Source organism: Tubulanus polymorphus, chromosome 6 (assembly GCF_964204645.1).
Source record: "Tubulanus polymorphus chromosome 6, tnTubPoly1.2, whole genome shotgun sequence".
Classification (NCBI taxonomy): domain Eukaryota; kingdom Metazoa; phylum Nemertea; class Palaeonemertea; order Tubulaniformes; family Tubulanidae; genus Tubulanus; species Tubulanus polymorphus.
Genome location: NC_134030.1, coordinates 8264604 through 8277482, shown reverse-complemented (window position 1 = coordinate 8277482; position 12879 = coordinate 8264604). Strand labels below are relative to the sequence as shown.

The following is a 12879-nucleotide window of genomic DNA, read 5'->3' as shown; positions in this document are numbered from 1 at the left end:
TTTTCAATAAATGCTGATTTCACCTCCAAAAACTTTCAAAAAAATTCTACTTAAAATCTTGCCCTTCTAAATGATAAAAGCTGCGATCGAGTTGTTACATGCATAATTGGGTAAAGACAAATCCGGGTCCCGACTGCATCGATCTAAGTTTACTGTACAGTTGTAAACTAGACAAAAATTTCTAATTGCCTATTTTCCAGAATTGATGGAGTTTTGGGTATTTTCCTCAAATTAAAGGAGTTTCAAGCACCTTTAACAGCATTTTCTGTTTAGAAGGACTTATTAAGGAATCAGGGAGTTGAAGGGACCCTGTTAGAAAATTGCATACACGGGCTACTAGGTAATTTTCAAATCCATTTGTCGAAAACAAGGCACAAGTTTTTATAAAGTCATGATTCACTTCTTGAAAATCTTTTTTAAATATCTACAAGTCGTATTATTAACAAAATAGCACGAGATGCCGTACACGAACTACTGCCGCCAGTGATTCATACAACGTAATAACAAATCGGAAATGTAAAACACTGCCTTAACTGATCTTCCACGAACCCGGGAGGGCTTACGCAATAATAACGCCGATGCGACAGATGGGCCCGATGAATCTCATAGGGACCACTGAATCATCGGTCGATCCCCGATAATACACAAATCGGCCACAACACACACACAGTTAATTGTCCGATGGTCAACTAGCAGCTGTCACGAGACATTTTATAGGACATGTTACGCATTATACGACTGGAGATGAAAGAATGTAAACTATGAACGAGGGTTAATCGAATTAGCGTCTCGCGTAGGACGACGATTTACGAAACGTCGCGCGATACGAAAATCTAGACGTAATTGACATTTTACGACGGGAGATGGGAAAATGAAAACGACTACAAACGTTCGAAAACGATCGTAGCATCTCTTGTGTGAAGTACCATTTAACATATATACCATATGCGCCTGTCATTAACGAACACGAAACTAAATTGATATATTCTTATTTTGGTCGTTTCTACATAGACGAGAATAATTTCATATCTTTCGTCAATAATCTCGTATCAAATCCTGTCGAGTCGACATCAATCATGTTGCCTCGACTGATCCAACATCAAATATCTCCGATGACACATACGCCGGCATGATAAAATCTTGTCAATTTTTTAAATCTTCCATTCGATCCAGATTTTTATCTTAATGCGCACGAGCATGTCAGATTTCCCATAAAGCCGATTTCATTATTGTTCTCATACAATCCACATAAAAGGAACTTAACTACCGCTACTAACATTCAAATCAGATATCCAGACATGTTCGCACAGTCAAGATTTTTAAGTTCATAAATCAATAAATAAATAAAAGGTTAGATTGAGTCTTGTTGAAGGGCTTAAGTCTAAGCTTTATCTGTGCTGCTGGATCCAGTTCAGTTCTATAGTTATAAGTTCGAGTCTGCAGTTGAGATCGAGTTAACTCATCAAAAAAGAATTTTTAGGACAGGGCATGGACTCTTTTAGAGTCCATGATCAGAGCTAACTCAAATATGGGTCCTGGCTCCTGAGGTTGGTTGCACAGTCGTGATTTAAATGCAAAAGTTGTCTCAAATGTTAAGACTGATCTTAAGTTGTTAGACTGGCTATAGAAGTATAAAGTTGGTCACTAGTCTTAAGTCTAAGCCGTGGCTATGCAACTGGCCCTTGGAGTCTAATACAGAAAAGTTGAGCTAAACAATCAAGCTATCTAAACAGATCAGATACTTACCCATCATGTTTATGTCGAGTGAACAATCACCAATAGACTCAGTCGATATATTACTATGCACCAATTTTTTCGTCATCACAGACACATTACGGACGTTCAAACTGTGAGGAGGTGGTTTACCGGTCGCCGCGCCACAGTTCACAGCAGCAGTCATCGCCGCGCCAGTTTGTTGATGGGATGTTGACTGATCAGTCGCGCGTAACGGCGAGCTCAGCTGCTGCGACTGCTGCTGCTGTTTCATTTCGGTCGGCGACGAGCGGTGCTTCTCTTTGAAATGCGAGTAAACGTTTTTATCGGCGGCCGCGTTGTCGCCGATGCTTTTCAGCATCAATTTCGTCGCGCTGTCCGCCGAAGTGTTCAACTTCTCGGAAGACGACGACGAATCCGTTGACGTTGCCGGTTTCTTGTCCGACGCCGTCGTTATAACCGTCGCCGAATCGCTACTGGCCGTCGAACGTTTACCGGTCGGTATCAGTTTACGGATCGGAGACGACAGCGGACTTTTCTTGCCGCGACTAGGCTTATTACTACTACTGCTATTACTACGGGCCGGGCTACCCGACTGACTCGAGCCGATACTGACCGATGATGAACAATCGCTTTCCGTCGCCTTCGCCGAAACTACGTCGTCTTTCTTGCTATCACTTGTTTCGGACGCCGCGTTTTTGCCGCCTTTGCGTCGCAAATGTGGCGACATTTTACGTATGAAGTTACTAATCGTGGCGCTTAGCGATTTTTTATTATTGCTGTTAGGAGATTGAGCGCGTTGCTGCTGCTGCTGGTGCGGAGGATGGTCGGAATCCGTTGAATGATTATTCGCGACGTTATTCGTCGTCGGCGTTTTCAGACGATCGTCGCTTGTCAGTCTCATATCGTTCATCGCTCGCGTCGTCGCGTCCGATTCGACCTCCGCCGGATCGTAGCGGTCGCGTAGTCGATAATAATCCGTCTTCTTATCGACGCAGTGCTCGGTCGTTACGACGACTTTAATACGCGGATCTTTGGCGCCGACCGACGAGACGCTATTACCGCTGCCGGTGATCGCAGTTTTATCGACCGGCGTCGCGACCACCGCGTCGAGGCTACTCGATTTGTTCGATGCGTGACCGACCGCGGATGACGACTGGTAGATTTTCGACGCCGCCATCTCCGGTGTCGACGAGAAAAACTGGCGACGCGCGTTCGACGAAGCGTTCGAATTCGGCGTTGAACTAAGCGGAGGCGTCGGAATGTCGCGCCGATGATTGGATGTGTCGGGTGGCGTTTTATTCGAAACGTGCGCCGGGGAGCAGAGCAGTTCGCGACTGCACGCCGCGCTGCCGCTCACCGGAGTCCGATACGGCGACGATTCCGTGCTGATACTGTGCGATATTTGCCGGTCGCGATCGTACGCTTTGCCGACACGAATGTCGTACAGTTCCTTCTGGAACTCTTTCTGTCGCTGTTTGCGATCTTTGACGATCTCCTGCGTTTTCTTGTTCAACGCGTGCAATCGCTCGGTCATTATCGTGTGCGGCATGCTCTGGTATTTTTTCTGCCCGCGGCGTCCGTCCCAGTAATCGACGGCCGGCGTCTGATCCGATTCGCACGACTTATTGCTGCTACTCGACGCGAAGCTGACGTTCTGATCGTTCGCGTCGGGATCCTGGGTATCGTTCGACGCGCGTCGCTTGACTACTTTTTTTGACGATACGACCGCTGAAAGACTGGTCAGATACGACTGCGGCACGCGGGTGATCACCTCGGTTTCCACCTGGTGCCGCGTCGGACTGGCGAATCGAGTGATCTTGTCGCAATTACCTTCGCGCGTATTCCGGTGCGGAACGTGAATGTGGCTGCTTTTCGGGAAGAACATTTCATGATTACGGTTGTTTGACGCCGAACGCTCTGCGACCCTTACGAATGTAATATCCTTTTTTCTGGAAGATCTTCCTCTTTCGCTCGGTCCGTCCGATTCGACAGTATTCACCGAGCTGCTGAAGCTCACATTGTGTTGCGTCTTCGGTTCAGCCATAAAACCTGACGAGATATCGAATCTCTGGAAAGAGAAAAGATCCGACTCAAAAAATTTGAAAATGATTGGACAAATAAATGCGTCATTAATACACCCGTCTTATTGCAGTTTAGGTCACCTTCCAGCTATGTGATGCTCATGTAAGGCTTCTATGGATTAGGGTTATGGTTAGTCTAGAATTTAACCGGCTAAATACTAACCATAAACCCCAAACAAGTTGTAGGGAACCGTAACAATGTCTGGTATTCAAATATGATTAGATACAAAATGAAGAAAACCTAAACTGCAGTCTCTACAATCTTTTAAAGCTCTTGTTTATGAGGAAATTCAATCTCAATCTCAAAATATTCATATGTTCAAACATTTTCTAATTTTTGCAACTTGAAACTTGTCGGTCAGGAAATTGAAAGGTCATCATGACATAAGAACGGCAATCTTGTGGTAGGCTTATACGGCTCTACTCAGAAAATCATTCACTAAACTGACAAAAAGAGTGCTAATTTCATCTTATCTAGAAAGTGGATATTTTGCCCATGCTGCAATAATTTGGCCTAAAGCCATTTTGCCGATATCTTTATATAATAAGATAATAATGACATTATTTCATTCTATTTTGGGTTTTCATAGGATACGGGTCCAGACGTTTAGGTTGAGGGTTGATTTTAGAGCCACAGCCAGTGATAGGGTTATAGGGTTAGATGCTAGCAATATGCTGGCCTGGGTTAAAATACTGTTGTCCACTCATTTTCTTTAACGCTGATCTCCACACCTTCGGCTTTGAATAGTCCACAGGGGCTCGTATCACTATCAGAGTTGTAGGTAATGTAAAAACGATAATCTGTTAATACAATGTGTATAGTATATATAAAATAACAAGGGGGCTAACGACGCTCACAAACAACTCAACGTAAGTTATTTTATATATACCATAGCCTGTGGAATAGTCTAGACTCAAGTTAGTAGAGGCCTACATAGTCGCGCACCTCACTCTCTTGAGTCTCAGTGTGCGCGGGCCGTGGTATCAATGGCTCGTCAGAACCAGTTGTCGGCAAAGCATTAACTGGAATTATGCCACTTTGGCAAAAAACATCACCTGCCTCTTTATCTTAGATTTAGATTGATGCAAAAAAGCTGGAAATAAAATTGAATTTGTAGATTTTTAACTTGTTCGTTTACTAGTTTTTAACAGTTTAATCAGTCTATAGCTTAAAAAGAGTGAAATCAGATTAAAAAATGAGCTCACTAAATTAGTAAATATAACTTACGATCAACCTTGAAACGATATCGTCATTAATCAGTATGAATCGAGTGTCGTGTAAAGGAATTTATGGGGGAATTTATCAATAAATATCGGTCGAGGATTGACCTCTTTGATTCTCGAGTTTGCACCACTCGAATTTCGGCCGAACCATGATCAGGCGCCGCGTGTATACAGGTGATCGAAAATAAAAATCGAAATATTTCAATGAAACGTGATATCTTGTTCATCACAAAATGAGTTATCTTTTGCCTAATTTACTAGCAAAATTTATTGATATGATATTTTATGTGAAAGCTATAAAGGGAATGATTACATATCCAGCATCGTTGAAAAAATTCGTATTGATATCGTCATTTCATTTCGTTTATAACTCAAGACTCCACATGACTTTGGGCGGCCTTGGGTCGTGGTTAAGTAATTGTACATGTTGTAAGAAGGAAAAATCTTTGTATTTGTTTGGACTGATTGGTGTGTTGTGTAAATTAATCACGTAAGCTGCGGCTGCACTCACGATCAGTTGAAATTTGAGGTAAGTGATATAAAACACCGATTAAAAGTACCGGCGGGTCGAATCTTTTATTCCAATTCAATTAAAGTCATTTTATTGCCTGTACTACTTAATAGACAGACACAGTGCTGTTACGTAGACACGCACATGTCACGCTCTGGCGGCGCGCCAGAGGTCACTTTGTATCCATTCAAACTTGCCGAGGGTCTGATTTTTGGAAATCTAATAAAGATTCATTATTTTCTTCAGCTAGCAGTAGCGTATAGACTATAAAGTGCGTCGTTGTGGAAAAGACGGAAGGTCCACACCTAATTATACGGAGAGGATTTCATTAGTGCACGTACTACGGACACTAATTGCCAACAAAACCATGTCTTCAACATTTCGATTTTTTTCGAGGCAAGGGATGCCATTCCTACGAGCTCAGGTCAGTATATAAATCCAGATGGCGATGTCAGGGTCCGATCTAACTACTAGGCACTCGTCCGAATGCCCAGGACAAGTATATTCAGGGCAAGTAGGTTATCATTATCACTTGCCCCCGGCCTAGTGCAATTTTATGTCAAAGCTTTTTCCCTACTCGATACACTGATGATTAAGTGCCACCAGTCCAATCGGACTGCCTGTGTAAGGCAAGTAGCTTTTGGAGGGGGCAAGCAAAATTTCAGATATGCTTGCCCCCGGGCAAGTGGCTTTCATTCCTTAGATCGAACTCTGCATGTTTTATCTGTTTTTCGTCTACATTAGTATTTTGTTGTGTATGTAGTTTTAAGTTGTTGTTTTCTCACGAGTATCACTATTTGACTTATTTTTCAGGAACAAGGAGCGTCGCCGTCATCGAATTCGGCGAAAGGCGATCTGAGCACGAAAATTCTCGTACTAGCCGCCGCGTTCGGGATCGGTGTATCTACGTTCAGCGCACGGCAGCTGTGCGAGAAAGACTCGGGTATCTCTCGGACTCATAAATTATTACCGTTCAAAAAATCGTGAATACGCTGATATTTGGAGATTGATCGGAAGAGTGAAAGGCGACATGAACAGCACCAAGTCCAACTGACTAATGATAGTCGAAGCTGTTTCGTTTTCGAATTGTCTCCGCTGTAAAACTTTCAATGTTCGACTTAAAATGTTGTTCCAGTGGTCATGTATAATGATTAGCTCCTAGTTCCACAGTTATTATGATTGAGGATAAAAAGATTTGTAAACGAGTCAAATTTGTAACACCGAACTGAATAATTGAATTAGGATCTGGTTTAAAGTGTTACTTACACTTTTGATGATTTTTTTAGTAGAAAATTGGACAACCCACAATTGCAGAATGGGTTTCTGGGCCCAGTTGCAAAGTCAGGACTTTGTGATCATCTTAAATTCTTAGACTGGTGTTAAATTGTAAAATTGGCCTGAATGAGGGCCTTAGATCTAAGCGCTGATTTATGGAACCAGGATAAATTCACCGGTACATGTGCTGTCGATTTTGGCCTGTGGTCAATTTCATTTAGCAAGGTGGCACACATACAGTTGCACCTTTACAAGTGAATTATAGAAATAGCCACGTCTGGCCATTTCAATAACCTTGGGTTTATTGTTGTCTGGTTTTCGAAAACTGATCCATGTGAACTGTTGATTATTTAGTTTTAAGTAGCGTTAGTTATTTATTAATCTTGAAGGATGATTTCGTAACGTCAGTTTGAATGTATGTAGATTGGATGTAGAATGAATTTGGTGTTGTAGAATATCGCTTTTCCTCTGCTATATTGATCGGGAATGTTCGTGCGAAAATGTTTTGAAATTGTGCCAAAACCTGTAATAGAATTTATATAAAATGTTTATGTAACGCAACTATTTAACCACTAGAACCGGTTCGGAGCGGGTCATTGGTTCAGCTGTAGCGTGGAAAGCCATTTGAAAATCAATTGCATTTGTGAATACTCTAGAAAAGAAACACTCCTTGGTATAAAAGGAAATTTATGAAAGAACTTATAAGGGCATGAGAATATTCGAAATGTGTTGTGTATATCATCCAAGTTGGACTTGGATATCGCTGAATTCAGATCCAACTTTTCAGCAGAATCTTGTTGTACATGTTCACATTAAAGTCCATTTCTTAGATTTACTTGAGAAGCTGTGATGGGGACCGTCCATTGAATATGTATATATTTAACCCCTTCGTAGTATACGCATTTTTAAGTATTAACCGGTATGTAATATGAAAGTAGAATAAGTTTTACCTTCCATCCGTGTAATTGTTTTGTAAAAAAAGATAGTTTCTCTACTGTGTTAAGTATGGAATTGTTCTATGTAACCATTTTGTAATGTTAGTAAAGATATGTTTAAATTTTTTTGTGTTGAAAAAATCAAGTTGATAGCTGAAAAACGTAACAATCAGTAGGAGCTTATTTCATGAGTGAATGTATCCATGTATACGAGTATATAGACCTGGTTGCATGATAAAGGCTGGTCATGTCTCAACTTTCTCACAAACCCAGCTATGATGAAACCATCACTTAATGTAACAAGGCCAGCAGCCAGTGGGTCTTTCAAATAACATCAATAAGCTACTCATTTTAACCCAGACAGAGCTGCCAACTATTCCTGACTTTCAGTATTTGTTACTATATCATAACGGGAAATACTCATACTGATTTGTTTGATGTGTACAAAAATATGAAAGATTTTACCCAAGGTCTTACTGTTAATTACTGATTAATTTGAAGACTTTTTCATATTCGATGAAATGTTACTGAAAATAAGTCACTTTGTTACTGAAAGCGATTTTCAGAGGTTGGCAGACCTGTGATGTACTAAGACTTATTTGACAGCTGTACAATTGCAATTATGCGAATAGGGTTAGATTGATTTTGAAAACTGGTTGAAAAAGCCTGATTGGGACACTTTTGGAGCAAAGACAGTTGGAACCATTAGTCTGCGCTCTCTAATGTCTTATTTGCTGTGACCGGAATTCATAACAGTAAATCATTTTCGGCTATATTCGAATAGACTTAGTAGAATCTCAGTGCCAAAATGAATACTAAAATGTCAAGTTATCAGTTTTTCCACTGGTGTATATTTTTTAGCAATAGCCTTGACTGCATTTTGTTTACGCTATTTATTGCTGGGGTGATGCCAGTCACATGCTCAGTACATGTACAGTGAGTGTTAGGCGTACAGATGTTTTTCTGCGTACTGTGTCTAGGCAAAAGGAAAGAGGTCTCACAGAGAATCTGTTGTCAAAAAGTGAATGCTTAAAAAATGTTGGAAGTGAATAATTGTACGTCATTCAAAATTTGTGTGACCATAGATATCCATTGATGAATAGATGATATCATAAACAAATGATGTGTTACTTCCTTGACTGTATTTGTAAGTAGTGATATATCCTCAAAGTAGAAAATAACTGCTACGAATGCTCCAGTGCCTTCCCTCCTTCATTTGAGGTCTCGTCAGCGATGTCGCATTCAATCCAAACCATCGGGTAAATTATAACTAGCTTCATAGGTGAGTTTCGTAAGTGCTTCCTTCTTAAGAAAGATGATGAAGGCCCTTAAAAAAACTGCCTACTTTTTTCACAAGAAAATACTAAAAAGTGTTCAAACTTAAATTTGACTTGGTATCCCAGATTGGTTTTTTGGGCAATTATGTGTTATGCCAATATTATTATTTGGGACTTGGATGATTGGCAAGGGCCGCAATTGTCACTTTTATACCCACTTTTGCTTTGGCCTTACTAATGTGGACCCAAGAACTACGGAGAATGGACGTAGAACATAACACGACCCAAATGAAAAGATCATAAGAAAACCTATACGGTAGTAGATTTTTTCAGACATTTATTTATTTCTAATTATCGATCGTGGCACAAGTAGACGGTATTTGCAACATCCTATCGCTACCAGTTTTATCAACGCGGTATCTGGAAAGAAGAGAGCACCCAGTTTTGGGTATATTCAAGTACATGGCGTATATATTTGATAAGAAAAATATGTAGCGCTCAAAACCTGATATTTCTTTGGAAGAGATTGAATGCTTGGCCTTGCGTCGTCGTTATTTCGGAAGCGATCGGTAGACCCGTAGATGTATCCATCGTCAGTCTGTACTCATCTGCATGAGGAAAGAAATTAAAACTATTATATGCTTTGCCCGATCAGAAGGAAAAAAACGAAGCGCCGTTTCCCCGAAGCTTTACATTTTCCGTTCTTCCATTCGAAAGAACATTCGCTACCATCAACGGATGTTGAACATGGCCCGGCTGACGATGGTTTATTCAGATCACTGTACCACGGCAATAAATCAGTATCCCTTTTACAAGTATCGTCACCGTCACCCAATGTATAAGCGACATCCTATAGTTAAAAAAACGAATTCCAGTAATTTGAGTGTTGGCTCGATTTCATTACTATATTCTACATTTAACTCTCTACTAACCTCGTTAAAATCATTTATTTGCGCTGGTCTGTAATTAACGCCTACCGAATTTTCAAGATTGATATCGGATATTTTGGAACGTTTTGTTGCACCATCGTATTCTATTTTAGCTTTGCCGTAGTTCGCTCCCCCATAGTAAATGGTCTATAAAATTACCTTGCTAATGAGATTTGTGTTAAGTGAAGAAGAACGTTTATTGCTTGAACAAGGAATGATCATCATTAGTTTTTGTTTGGAATTATTCTATTTAAAAAAAATTGAAAATATTGATTTCTACTCACATCTTCGATGGTTATCGTTCCTTCAAAATTTTGACTCAAATCTGAAAACTGTGCCAGTGGCAACGTCGTGAAATTCGCAGATGTCAAAAACAAAATAAGTATACAAGTTTAATTAAGCGTTATTTACTCACATTTTTTGAGATTTTGGAAGCCTCCGCTGTGAAAGCAAAAAAGAAAGCCAACGACGCGATGAATATCATGGTAACAATTATCGCAAGGTACTATGGCAATTTATTATTTTATGTGAAAATATTGATTTCTACTCACATCTTCGATGGTTATCGTTCCTTCAAAATTTTGACTCAAATCTGAAAACTGTGCCAGTGGCAACGTCGTGAAATTCGCAGATGTCAAAAACAAAATAAGTATACAAGTTTAATTAAGCGTTATTTACTCACATTTTTTGAGATTTTGGAAGCCTCCGCTGTGAAAGCAAAAAAGAAAGCCAACGACGCGATGAATATCATGGTAACAATTATCGCAAGGTACTATGGCAATTTATTATTTTATACATTACTACTGATAATAGTGTTTGTACATTACATTTTATCAAAATGAACATAATTTATCTAGGCCTATTGGTGTCAGTGATAACTAAATTTTCATCAATGTATCCAGGCCTAGGTGAGAGTTATGAAAAGCTATGTGGAACCTATCAAATTTCCCAAATCCAAAATATGCGTCACCCCCGCTAGTTCAGAGAAGTTTCACAAATTGAGAGTGATTTAATACGCTGTAGCCTTTGTAAAAAGGGCCCAACCCCCAATGATGCAGGGAGAATCCATAACTAAATTAAAAGAATAGACTATTATACGAAAAATTTCCGTTGTCGGCAGGATTCGAACCTGCGCGGGAAGATCCCAATGGATTTCTAGTCCATCGCCTTAACCACTCGGCCACGACAACTAGATGTTAGGATGGCATTGCCATTAGTATAAGTAATAAATACATATTTTTTACTTGCATCAAATAAGTACGACCAATTAATCAATAAGTATATTACGTGTAATATAGCCTAACTTTTATATTTTAGTATTTATTTTATCAAAATGATTAGTCTTATATGTATTTTCGTGCCGTGTGAAAAACTGGGCGACGTGTAGTAGTAAATGACGTCACGCGGTGATTCCATTCATAAGAAAAATTCGTGGCGGGAATGTGTCAAATAAATTCAAACTGTATTGTTAGTTTCAATACGAATGTGCACAAGACATTCCAAAGTGAGGGGAATAACACACATTGAAAAACGCATAGGAAACGCACTTTATGAAATTGAAAATTGTTAGATTTGAAATAACAGATAAGATACAATTAATTCGTTCACGCTTTCAATTGCAGAGCACTACATGGGGATAGATGGCGCTATAGCATACGAGTTCTACGTTACACTGCAGTCGTGTTGACTATTAAAAATGCGTTACTAAATTCGGTGAAATATACTGTTTAATCGACGTTTTATCAATTTCACGATGACACATAAGCCGGACGATAAGAAGGAAATTACGTACATTATGGTTAATGTAAGTATTTCCTCGTAGTAAACTGAGTTTATCGGTTTGAAATGTAGACCACGCTACTCTAGCGAGTGAGCAAAGTCTGCTGAGCGTGGTGGAGAATCGATTTTTATTGGCGTACTGCCAAATACGTGTAATATTATGGTGATACGGATGCAGGAAGTTATTCATTACTAGAAAATATAGTATATCGGACGTGTAAGTCATCCATAACGCTTCTCCAGGGTCACAACAATCATCTTTAGATGTTTCTATATACACAGCCTCTCGGGTATTGCCAGGCTCTCATCAATGCCAGTCATCGCTGATGTCGATGAGAGCGAGTGGAGCAGGCTGTATTATGATCTATGCCGCTGATCATTGTCATCAGATTTCTGAATATTTACGTTTTTACTAGATTATTATCATTGATATATATTGATTTATCAAACTCTGAAAGGGACTGTAACCTATCCTATTTATGGGCCTACTTGATATGTCACGTTCTTGTCAACGCTGTTGGTTGTTTCTAAGAGCGGGAGTCATGTTCATAGCGAATTTCCAAAGCGCTTTTAGTAAAAGTAGGGCCCTTATAAAGTGCTCACTGTTTACAAAATTTTCAAAAAAGTGCCATCAAAGTATTTACTTAAAGACTTTTGATATCCCAAATTAGCTAGTCCAGTGTTTAACATTGTAAGTTTGAAGATCTACGATTTATTGAATTAAGAAGACGAAAGAACACTGTCTCTCACTTTTGCCTTTCAAAAGTGCTTACTATTACCAGGCTATCATATAGAGCTTCCTTTGGTCTCGGCCTTACTACATGTTACTACTTAATGAACCTTAAAAAAGTCATTTTAGCCTTAGCTACTCTCTTGTTCAAGGTGGTAGCGATCATTCAATAAACAAACCTCGCTAGCCAACAGTAACGACTGTCAACAAATTACCGGCGAAATCTAGGACATCTAGGAAAAAAGAAGTTTTATGTTTATTAGGACGTGTTTCTCAGACTTTGATTCTACGAGGTGAATCGGAGTGTGATTTGAGTGGTGCTCAGTGACTAGCTATGTTATTACGTATTCGATCGAATTTTTCCTGGAAAAATTATTACTCACGATTACTACGACTACGCGCCAGGTATTCATGAATACCGA

General features: G+C 39.8%; 3 protein-coding genes and 1 non-coding gene across 4 annotated transcripts in view; 1 reads left to right on the top strand and 3 right to left on the bottom strand.

Annotated features, from left to right (window-relative positions):
- LOC141907320 (uncharacterized) overlaps positions 1-5120 on the bottom strand; it is a 33636-nt gene extending 28516 nt beyond the window's left edge. Inside the window, exons 1-2 of the mRNA XM_074796927.1 lie at positions 5026-5120; positions 1747-3784 (exon numbers count right to left, since the gene is read on the bottom strand). Of these exons, the coding sequence (XP_074653028.1) occupies positions 1747-3760 (2014 nt within the window). The 5' untranslated portion in view covers positions 3761-3784; positions 5026-5120. The remainder of the gene's footprint in view (positions 1-1746; positions 3785-5025) is intronic.
- Positions 5121-9349: 4229 nt separating this feature from the next.
- Positions 9350-10699, bottom strand: LOC141907319 (uncharacterized). The gene is made up of 7 exons (XM_074796926.1): positions 10631-10699; positions 10500-10547; positions 10233-10280; positions 9952-10095; positions 9713-9869; positions 9525-9627; positions 9350-9439 (listed from the first exon to the last, which is right to left on the bottom strand). The coding sequence occupies exons 1-7, from the start codon at positions 10697-10699 to the stop codon at positions 9367-9369; spliced, it is 642 nt and encodes a 213-aa protein (XP_074653027.1). The 3' UTR covers positions 9350-9366.
- Positions 10700-11056: 357 nt separating this feature from the next.
- Trnas-aga (transfer RNA serine (anticodon AGA)) lies at positions 11057-11138 on the bottom strand. The gene has a single exon. It is a non-coding gene; the product is annotated as a tRNA-Ser (tRNA).
- Positions 11139-11613: 475 nt separating this feature from the next.
- LOC141907503 (sodium-dependent proline transporter-like) overlaps positions 11614-12879 on the top strand; it is a 32760-nt gene continuing 31494 nt past the window's right edge. The window contains exon 1 of the mRNA XM_074797165.1: positions 11614-11752. Within this exon, the coding sequence (XP_074653266.1) occupies positions 11702-11752 (51 nt within the window). The 5' untranslated portion in view covers positions 11614-11701. The remainder of the gene's footprint in view (positions 11753-12879) is intronic.

Coding starts and splice junctions, on each gene's coding strand:
- LOC141907319 (XM_074796926.1), bottom strand. CDS start 10,699: ATGATATTCATCGCGTCGTTGGCTTTCTTTTTTGCTTTCACAGCGGAG. Junction 10,548..10,630: donor CTTCCAAAATCTCAAAAAAT/GTGAGTAAATAA, acceptor CCACTGGCACAG/TTTTCAGATTTGAGTCAAAA. Junction 9,440..9,524: donor CTCTTCCAAAGAAATATCAG/GTTTTGAGCGCT, acceptor TCTTCTTTCCAG/ATACCGCGTTGATAAAACTG.